We start from the raw sequence: 11,318 nt of genomic DNA on the forward strand, positions 1-11,318 counted from the left end.
TCGAGCCTTAGTCAGTCACTCCGAGTCCGAGTTCGAGTCAGAGAGTACTACACCGAGCTGGTTTGCCTATTCATTTGGTTTGCAGTGCTACTACCAAAAGAAGACAAGTCGTTGTATCCTGGGAGATAGACGCCACTGAGTCCGTTAACACCATAGCGGAGCGAATCTGTCTTAAGGACATAAAATTAAATTCTAATCTCGACTTTTAATCAGTTTCATTTATTTTATAGTTTTATTTGATTATATTAAACTATATATTATAAGAAATTATATATTTATAAATTATTGCTTTATATTTACAGATAATATTTAAATAAATAATACTATAGTATATAGTATAATTAAACCATATTTTGGATTACAAATCATTCAACATTTCCCCCTAGGTGTGACATTCTTTTTGGTCAAACACGTACGTGTTTCAATTTTAATTATCAGGGTGACGGTGAAACTTGGATTTATGACCTTGTCTACTTTGATACCATTTTAACAACCTTCTACTTTAAAAACTTAAGTTATGAATGTAACTTTTACACTTAAAACCTTCAACAAGTTTCATTGTGAGTTTTACATAACATATTTTTATTTATTTTCTTTGGTGCCTAATCAAATATATTGTAAACTATATGGTTGTGGAAATAATAGATGAGCAACCATACAGAATTTGTGTGGGGCATGTGTGTGGAGTGTGGACGTGAATGCGTGTATATTTGTGATGGTGAGGAGAAATTAGCACTTGACATGTAAGTAAATGTGTTATGTTTGTGTTAATTTTATTCAGTTTTTTGTTTACGTATTAATTAATGAAAAATTGGAGTCAATAATTTCAGGATCTAATAATAATTTTTCATTAATACGTAGGTAGGTGGGTTTGGCTTAGTTGTGTGTGTGAGAGAGAGTTCCATTTATATGCATGAAATGGTCTCAGTATTTTGCATTTTATTTTATTATCTGTTGATGTTCTTTTCCACTTATAATAGCTTTTTATGGTGTGTTTGAATTAACTAAGGAGTATTTTTTATAATTACCAATAAGCATCAGCTCAAATGATATGATTTTGTAAAGAAGGTTGAATGTTGGAGTCTGGCTAAGAACAATATTATAGGTGTGTGCATATGCTTAAACTATCGAGAAAATATATTTTAAAGATTGGTTGTATAAAATGTTAGAAAAGCTAAATATATATAGCCTACAAAACCAAGAAAGATAATGACTATGTTTTCTTTGTAAGTCATTTTTCTTATAATAAATACTCAACGTCAAAACTCATTTCTAATATATATAATTTACACACACAAATACAAACGTATTTAAATGAATACAAGCCAAGGGACATCTATACAAAAACACATACGTACACACAACATAGAGATATATACAGACACACACTTACATATACATGCACATATACTCATAGTCTCATATACATGTTTACATACTATATGACGGGATTATATTCATGTTTGTATACTGTTTTTTAAATTTCAAGTTTCAACAAAAACAGAAAAATATAAATAAAATAACAGTATGGAAAATTAATTTTTTGTTTCTAAAAGTTAGATTAAACATTTTCTAATGTATATGATTTCATGTAGAAACAAAACGAAAGTTATATTTTGTTTCTGTCCATTAAGACTTTTACATTCAATATAGTCAGAAAAAGTAAATTTCAAGCACCCTTATTAATTTTTAAATTATTTTTTTTCATCAATTAAAATCAGTCCGTATATATATGTTTTTATGACTATTTAATATCATGTTTCTACTTTATAAAATTAATGTAGTGTCAAGTCTTTGTCTGCACCAAAGAAGCTAAAATAGTGATGGGCTTTGCATTATTAAAAAATGATGATGGAATTGAGAGACCAGAATTCTTCATGAGTTGATGTTTTATATGGACTTCATTGAGCAACACACACACCTGTGTGTGGCTCACAAAACAGTACATGTCATAGGTCATAAAGTATCAATATATGAGGATAAATGGATAATACAGATATGTGTATGTGTGTGTGTGTGTGTGTGTGTGTGAGAGAGAGAGAGAGAGAGAGAGAGTATTTGATCTGAGTCCCAGGAAATTGAAACCTGAGTTTTCTAATATTAAGAATGTCAGGATGAAACTCATGATCTAAGAGATGAAATCACTAAAAGAGAACTCAATGAGATTTTAGAAAATAAAATTAAGACAACGAAATCAGTAAAGACACCAGCAAAACTAATATGTCATGCTGTTGAATACAAGCAATTTGACACACACACAACACACACACATATTTATAGCATCACTGTAAGAAGTACCATAAAAGACATGAAGAAGAATAAATCAATACAATACCATATGAATTCAGGTAATACATAAAATTTATCTTCAATTACCAAAATATCTTTACACAAACTCACATAAATCACTTTCTTCAGAGAATAACAGTAACTGAAGTTCTTCTTCTTCTTCTTCTCTAATGCTGCTTATTAATTTTATCATATAGATTTCAATAATTCCATAGATAATCAAACTCAAGGGGTCCCACAGAAGTTGATGGAGCCTCTGGATCATCAAATGGCCTCTTTCCCATTTCAAGATTGGATAAAACTGAGGAGATCTCAGTGTTCACATCAGTGCTTAAGCCTGTTTCTTGAGAGGCACTAACCATCTCCTTCTCTGTTTTGAAGCTCTGTCCCATGTTTGGACCATAATTCTCAATCAAACCCCTCAACATTGCTTGGTTTTGCATTGAAAGCGAATCCGGGAATGGGAAATTCCCTTGAACCGGAGGAGTTTGAGCCGAATAGAAGGAGTTGGGAAGAGAAATCCTTGGGAAAATGTCCAATGGATTCGGAGAGAAAGGAAAGAGAGGATTGTTGATGTAATCAATCCTCTCTTCCTCGTTTTTGTGAATGTCAACGAAATTGGAGAAGCAGGGCACGTGAACGGATTCGGATTCAGCAGCTCTAGTTCTGCCACCACCACCATAAGGCAGAGTGTCCATTAATGGAGGCAGAGCAGAAGAACCCAACTCGTTCCCGGGAGAGTTCAATCTCACTAGTCCTGAGATATGGATTTTCCTCCCACAAGAACTCTTTTGGAAAACCCTACAAATCACCCACTCATTCTGCAATACAATAGAAGAAAATCAATTAGCATCACAGAAGGAAAACAGGGGAAAACAGAGGAAAAAAGAGGGAAAAGGGAATGGAATACCTTTGCAGTTTTGGGGAGGTTGTGGAAAGAGAGTCTACCCTCCAGTCTGTACTCATGCATGACCCAATTGGTTTTCTCTCCTTTGGGTGCTCTTCCTCTGTAGAAAACAAGGGTTTTCTTCATCCCAACAAGCGATTTCCCCCGGAAAATCTCCTTATCTTTTCCGGTGGCTTTCCAGTAGCCAGCTGCAGTAGCCCTATTTGTCCTCAAACCAGTAGGGTATTTTCTGTCTCTCACACAGAAGAAATACCATTCCTTCTCACCCATCTTTGCTCTCCCTTTTTTCCAATCAAAAGAAACATTAAAAATTAGTAAAAACCACTTCATACAATTCTCAATATATAAACAGAAACAGAGAGAAAATGAAAAGGAAAATGAAAAAATAGGGTTCAAAAACCTTACATGGTAAATCCCAAGGCTCAACCTTGTTCAAGTCAACCTCTCCAATTGCTTTGGCAGAGAAGTTGCTGTCAACAACCTTGTTGGATAGATAATGAGTGATCAGCTCTTCATCGGTCGGATGGAATCGAAATCCGGGAGGCAATTCCATCTGCTCATCCTCCTTTTCATGCCTAGAAATGTTCTCCATCATTTCAAAACTTTGTATTCTTTTTTTTATCTAAAACCTCTGAAATTCAGAAACTGGGATTTGATCAAACAAGCTATGAACCACACTACTCACCCATAAAACCTATCACCAAAGCTTAAAACTACTCAACCTCAAATGGGTAATAACTAGAAAGCTGTGATTTTTATTGAATTGGAAGAAAAAGTGGAAAGGAAAGCAAAGGAAAGGAAAGCTAGAAGGAAATGGGAAGGATAGAGGAAAGGATAAGAGAAGCCATGGATGGAACTAAATTGGTGTGATCAGATAGAGGAAGAGATGTTAATAAAGAAATTAAAAGCATTACGAGGAACAGCAGCCCCTAAATACTGGTGTTTGGAGAGATAGAAACGTGGTCCGTAAGGAATTGGGAAGGTTGTTTTGGCCCTCCTTTTTGCTTTGTTGCAATAAATCCATATAGGCCAATTACAGCTCATCTCAACCCCATGCATGTAAATTTCAATCTCAGAACTATTTTGATTGTATAATTTTTTTTTTTTTTTAGATCAGTATTCAATTTTTTTTGTTTTTTTTTTTTGGTTTTTGAAAGATGATAAATGTGTTCTTCCTTCAACCAAATGCACTCTTTTTTCTTAATATAAATGACTAACATGCCCATAGTACCTGATTTTCCTATTTATGAATTAGGGGCATTTATTTCATTTCATTTCAAGAGTAGAGTGCACCTAGATAAAGTGGGAATACAACCGGTGAATCAGACCCTTACTTTTCAAAGGAAAGTCAGTTCAAACCTCCATATTGGCATATGTGTGTGAATATGGAAAAAAAAAAAAAAAAAAAAAATGAAGAAGGTGGAATTGCGGGTTTTTTATTTTTTTGGGTAATCAATGAAATTTAATATGTAGATGATGGTGCATAAAAAGAAAAAAAAAAAATTTAATGAAATAGTTCAAAAAAAATGTGAACATGATGTTACCTTCTCAGTTGTTTCAACAATACACCAGAATTATCCACCATTCATTATAATAAATTTTGAAGACATAACCATATTTTGTTTTATTTATATTAATTAGTGTTAAACAGCTGTGAGAATGTGTAGAGAATTACACAACCTCTACATCAGCAACCCAAAGAAATAAGTGTAGCTTTAGTTTCATTCCACAAATCGAAATGACCATTTTGACCCCATACTTTGCTTGTGAAAAGGAATATAAAATTAATAACGTTTAACCAAATTTTCGTGCTTTATCTCTTCAAATGTGACACGGGCAAGTGGAGCCGGTATAAAAGTCAATCCTTAAAGAAAAGATAAGTAGAAAAACCTAGAAAAACAATGGGTCATTTTAGAGTTTAAAATTGATTAAAATAAAAATAAAAATTAGAGCTTAAAATAAATGGATATTGAAGTATATGGAAGTACAATGTGATGTTAAATTAAATGTATGGGAGGTATATTTTATTATAGTCCTTGCAAAACTAGAATTGTTGGCATAGATTTCAAATAATTTTGTAATTTGCATAATCTTGTTTTTTAAAATCCACACATTATATTCTCTTTAATATGCATATGTTGCTAAAACTTAGTTGAAAATTACTAAAGAAAATTACTAAATCTTATTCTAAACTTTACTTATTAAATAGTTAAGAGGTTGGGTTGATTCTCATTATCTTTGAGAGTTCGGTCGCACCTCTAATTTCTAATCTAATAATCTTACTTTGAAAAATAAAAAATAAAAAAAAATCTAAATCTATTTGAAATCCTTATTCAAAATAGAGCCTAAAAAAATAGAGATTAATTTCAACCATAATTTTCACTTCCAATAATAAAAAATAATACAGATAGTGACAGACTAACAAATTCACGATACATTCGTTCCTGTTTTTTAGTTTAAGTTGAAAAACAAAACTCCATATATTTTATATCTTTCTCTATCATAAGATCCATTTAAAAGTTAAAATTCAAACTTGATAAATCAACTTCTAATCAAAACTTTATTTCAAATCTTAGGGAAGAGCACGTGTAGGTTATTAAAAGTTGAAAAAATAAAAAAATAAAAAAATTGGGTAACAATGAGAGTAGGGTAGTAAGAGAGAAAAATGGAGTGGAAGACTTGACTTTGGATGAAAATGAAAATGGCGGTGGATCTTGTGTGAAAATGAGTGGTGGGGTAGGAAGAGAAACTTCTAATTATTTATGAATATGAGTGATGGTATGGTTGCCCCTTTGTTTTAAACACTTCTAATATATGCATTCTAAATTTCAATTTTGTGAGTTTTTCCAATCAAAACTATAAACAAATTAAAGCTATATTTGGAAATTAAAAAATACTACATTTAATCTTAATTAGTGCAAAAGGGTAATAAAATGACATTTTTTTCTGTTAAATAATACATCCACTTATTTTATCCCACATAGACTTTGAACCCACAAACTTTAATAGTTTCTTTTTTTCTTTTTTAACAAATTGATTAGTCAGGTAAGTGACTCTCACATATTTTGCCGACTTTAAGCTCAAACTCTTACCCTCTCTTTTTAAAGACGGAGAAGTTATACAATTAGGCTAGAGGCCCTTTAATGAACATGATTTGTTCTTAAAAATAAATAACGTAAGTAATTGTCATTTAATTTCTTTTCGATGCATTTTCTAAGAAGTTAGAAATCAGTTGCAGATGAGGTGAATGGAAGTTGTTAAAGATTACTCATATACAGTGTAAACTAATTAATGCATCTTGCATATAGACAAAGGAGAAGATAAAAGAAACGTGAATCGATCTTGAGAATCTATACACGATTGTTTTAGATTTAATTGATGGTAAAAGAAACGTGAATCGATCTTGAGAATTCACATACGATTGTCTTAGACTTAATTGATGATAGAAAAAAAGTGAATCAATCTTGAGAATCCATGCAAATTTGTCATAGAAAAAGGTCAATGCGAAAAGATGGATACGAGTAATCTATCTCATTACATGGACTAAAGCTTATTATGCATTTATTATGGAGATAAAAGTCATGAGATAAATAGGATAGTGTCAATCTTAATGGTGTCAGTCACTTATTTATGTAATGCAACAATATTTGAAAAATATGCAAAAGTTGTCCATTCAATTCCAAAAATGCAAAAGTTGTCCACTCAATTCCAAAAATGATATCGTAATGGTGTTTATATCTGAGCATGCACAATTAAGCAAGAAATTATAAAATACGCACTTTGCATTTAATACTCTCTGTCCCAACAAAAATTTGTTCCTTTTTTAGAGGGTAAATTTTCAAATATACCCTTCTACGTTCACATACTTTTATAATTTCAAAATCAAAAGGGTAAATTAAAAATATTAAAAAAATAGTACATTAATTTTTTAAATAATATATTTATTTTGAACGGATAAAAATAAAAAGATTAACACTTTTCGTGAGAGGACTTAAGTAACTCAATTTTCACCATCTTTGCTAAGAAAATGAGAATACTTAGGGGTGATCACAGATCGGATCGGTTCGGTTTGGGGGTAAAGTTGAATCCGAACCAGTCCTAACGGATTGGAGAAATTTGAAACCAAACCGATCCGTGTGGACCTTCAATCCGAACTAAACTAATCCGTGAAATAACAGATCAGATCGGTTTGGGCAGATTGGGCTTTTCAAATAGCCCAATATAATTACACCATATGGCCCATTAAAATCTCAAATTAGTAATTAAAAAAAAAAAAATTGTAACATATACCTAATAACAACAATAGATTTTGTAAATTATATGCCTAATATTAGACAATATAAATTATCCAAATAGAATAATGAATAAAAAAATAAATAGAAATACAGTAAGTATATTCAATATTGTATATATATAGTTATAATATATTAATATATTATTTAGGCAATGGTTCGGATTGGTTTTTTCAGGGGTCAATCCGTTAACCGAACCGCAAATAACGGATTTTTATTTTTCTAAACCATCATTGAACCATGAGATCTGAAAGCCGAATCAAATTATGCAGATTGGATTGGTTTGGATCGAATTGACAAATTGACGGATTATTTGATCACCCCTAAAAATACTTTTGCCTATCAACATTCAAAACTTACAATAAAACTGGTTTATCAAAAGAGTAAATTAGAAATATTAAAAAAATAGTACATTAATTTTTTTAAAAATATATTTATTTTGAACAGATAAAAATAAAAAGATTAACACTTTTCGTGAGAGGACTTAAGTAACTCAATTTTCACCATCTTTGCTAAGAAAATGAGAATACTTATGCCCAGCAACACTCAAAACTTACAATAAAACTGGTAATAAACTTTTAAATCTAAAATGGTCATAACTAACACACACTCTCTCTCTCTCTCTCTCTCTCACACACACACACACACACACACACACACACACACACAAACGCATATACTTATGGTATAGCATCGCATGCATGTGTAAATGCATCTTCTCTGGTCTTATCTCCAATTGAAATTCAAGTCTATTCACATGCAATTTATGTAATTTGCCTTAGAATGATTATATTCCGTTTTGGTATTACATTGTACATAATGTCAAAAAGTAACAATACCTTTTCAGCTAACAAACCGAATCATTGTTTGACGCGTGTCATCTGTGCTATCTATGAGGAATTTCAATCGTATTGGAAACCTTCAACAGTTCAGATTTTAGGTGAAATAGTCAACGTCCATATCTGCCACGTAAGCATCCCAGTAAAGAGTATACAGTGCCGCCACACCCAATCTAAACCCAAATGAGTCTCGCCATTTGGCACCTTCTCACTCACTCACTCACTCACTCAGGAGGGTTTAACCAAGCCTAGATTAGTTTAATTAACTCAAGGGTTGACTGCTAACCTCAGGTTAGGTTCAAGCTGGCAATGTGGGCCCTGTTTCTTTTGTTCCAACATGTGGCATGAAAAGGAACAGTGACACGTGGCGGGATTTGGTAGGTGGAGAACCTTGGGAACTAAGGTGGAGGACTATTTAGAATTAGGCAATGGTCAGATTGTTTGAAGAATTTTTGAGATTTGCTTTTAGGAATTGCTAATCTTCCATTGCACTTTCTAAGGCTAGGAATAAAATAATAATGATTGACCATTTCATGCATTACCTAACTTGGATTATTTTACATGTTAAGGTACAATTCATAGTGGAAGCAATTTACAATATTTACAAATGGTGCGTGGCTTCTTTGTGATCACAAAAACACAAGTCATTGTGACCTATGCACCCAAAATTCACCACAGCCTTCCACTCTATTCATATTTTTAGAGTTTGACTTGGATCCAGGAAGTTATATAACCTTGTGTGTTAGGTATTTCTCTTTGGCTTGGAGTCGTATTGTCTGCGTGGCGTAATCTCCATCAGTGGGGCGTGACAATACAGTACATTTAGAGATTAGACTAGATTGATGGTTATGAAAAAGGAAAAAAGGTACTAATCCTTTTTGTATTTCTATAATCAAGGAATTGAAATAAAAAGTTAATAGTTCAATTTGCATACACTTCGCTCTGGCTTACAATTTTGTTCAAAAATGTCTATAAAGTTAGGGAGTGTGTATATATATATATAAGTGTCATCAAAATCTTTACCGGACAATGTGGAACATGTGATACCCCCAATTTTCAAACGTGGGTTGATCAGATCCTCGCTCGAAGACCGGGAGATATCAAGACAATTAAAAATAGACAGGTACGGAATACAAGAAAAAATAAGAAAAAATTATAAAAATGCTAAAAAGAAAAACTAAATAATTAATACATTAATCATTTGATACCAAAACTCTAATAAATCCAATAAATAATAACGAATTACAAAATACAACTCGAGAATTCACATATCATGGACCCCTAAATGAAACCCATAAATCGAAATAAATATTATCTAAGTCTAAACATGAAATAAAACTAAGATAATGTCCTATGTAGATAACCCGAAAGAGTGAATATGAATGCTCTTTGACCAGCACGAACAATCTCTAAATCTGGAACTGATGTGGACCTAAAAAATAAATTGTGGGTTAGACCCACGAACAAGCCCTCTCTACTACGACCCGATCAAAGAACCGATAACAAATAAATCCCTAACTAAACTCATGCAATAACTACATAGTCCATACATGCATATACACACTAAAGACGCTCACTAAATATAGGACAGTCTCAATCGAATAATGGGTATCTATGAAAAATCGCACATGAGGTGGTCAAGAATCCCCCTTTAATAGGGCACACACATCACCTATATTCAGCTACTCATCTCCGGCAATATACGCCTTAGTCCTACCCACTGATCCTGATGCCATGAATCAACTCGTATCAAGACACATACACACATATATACATAACATCATCAATAAACAATGTCATATCTAAAAATGACATAATATAGTGAGTGTAAACTTATTAGCTAGCTCACTACATCACCTCATAGCCATATCTAACAATAGCACCACATTAGTGAATATAAACTTATTAGTCATGCCAATAATTCTCATCAAGCATCAAAACAATACTCATTCTCATCAATATCATACATAACAGTGATATAACAAACATAAACATCATTGATCATATTTTTAGATAACAATGACAACAACTCAAATGATTAAAATCATAAAATAGAATAATAACTCTAATATCTCAATTTATGCCATAAAAAGAATAAATTCAATTTATAAATTGCTTTAATCTTCAATTATCACTTCTAACAACATTATGTAATTTTTAAAGCTTTCACATGCATTTACAAAGTCATTGGATCAATCTAAACACCTTTTAAACCATTTAAAATCAAATGCAGCCCAACCAAATAGCCCCCCTTGTTTTAGGGGGTTTCGGTCGATACCTGCAGGGATTTGGTAGAACGGTTTAGGAAAATTGGTTGATGCTTGGACCATTTGCGTTGACCAAAATAGGCAAACCAGTTGACGCCTGGCTCACATGCGTCGATCGAAGCCTGCTCCCCTGCTATTTCGTTTTCTCAGTATTTAACCTGCAACTCCTTTGTTCGAGACCCTAATCATGGTTTCTATGTTCCAAATCATCCCCAACATTTAATACAGTGATTAACACATGCCTCAACAGTTAAAACAAAGTTTCATGCATCAATTCAAAGAATTAAACAAGTTTACATACATACATACATACATACATATATATATATATATATATATATATATATATATAAGCATGCAACAATTTGTACTAGTTTATATTACGGTAACTTAAGTCCATTTAATTCTCTGATTCAAGCCCTAAAATCTAACATGTGAGACCATCTCCAATGCAAATAGTCATTTTTGCATGCCAAATCTATATTTTGACCGTAGCTACAGTGTCAAAATTCTATATTTTGGCAATCTGCTCCAATGGTACATTTCATTCAAAATGTTATTTTTTGACACAATAACCATTTTTTTTCCAACTACCAATTTTCAATAACCAATTTTTTATTTTTATTTTTTGTGAGTGTTTGTATTTTATTTAGCTTATTTTTCTGATTAAAAATAAAAAAAAATTAATTATCAAATTCAATGTAAAAGATAAGAATGTAAATTA

At 32.0% G+C, this 11,318-nt stretch overlaps 1 protein-coding gene across 1 annotated transcript; it reads right to left on the reverse strand.

Annotated features, from left to right (window-relative positions):
• Positions 1-2,309: 2,309 nt before the first annotated feature.
• Positions 2,310-4,196, reverse strand: LOC132285320 (NAC domain-containing protein 100). Its single transcript, XM_059787489.1, has 3 exons — positions 3,602-4,196; positions 3,200-3,477; positions 2,310-3,110 (listed from the first exon to the last, which is right to left on the reverse strand). Exons 1-3 carry the CDS (start codon positions 3,789-3,791, stop codon positions 2,490-2,492), a joined length of 1,089 nt encoding a protein of 362 aa, XP_059643472.1. The 5' UTR covers positions 3,792-4,196; the 3' UTR covers positions 2,310-2,489.
• Between the last annotated feature and the right edge of the window lie 7,122 nt (positions 4,197-11,318).

Source organism: Cornus florida, unplaced genomic scaffold (assembly GCF_030987335.1).
Source record: "Cornus florida cultivar Cherokee Brave unplaced genomic scaffold, ASM3098733v1 CherokeeBrave_3.0.0_Hap2_Chr11, whole genome shotgun sequence".
NCBI lineage: Eukaryota > Viridiplantae > Streptophyta > Magnoliopsida > Cornales > Cornaceae > Cornus > Cornus florida.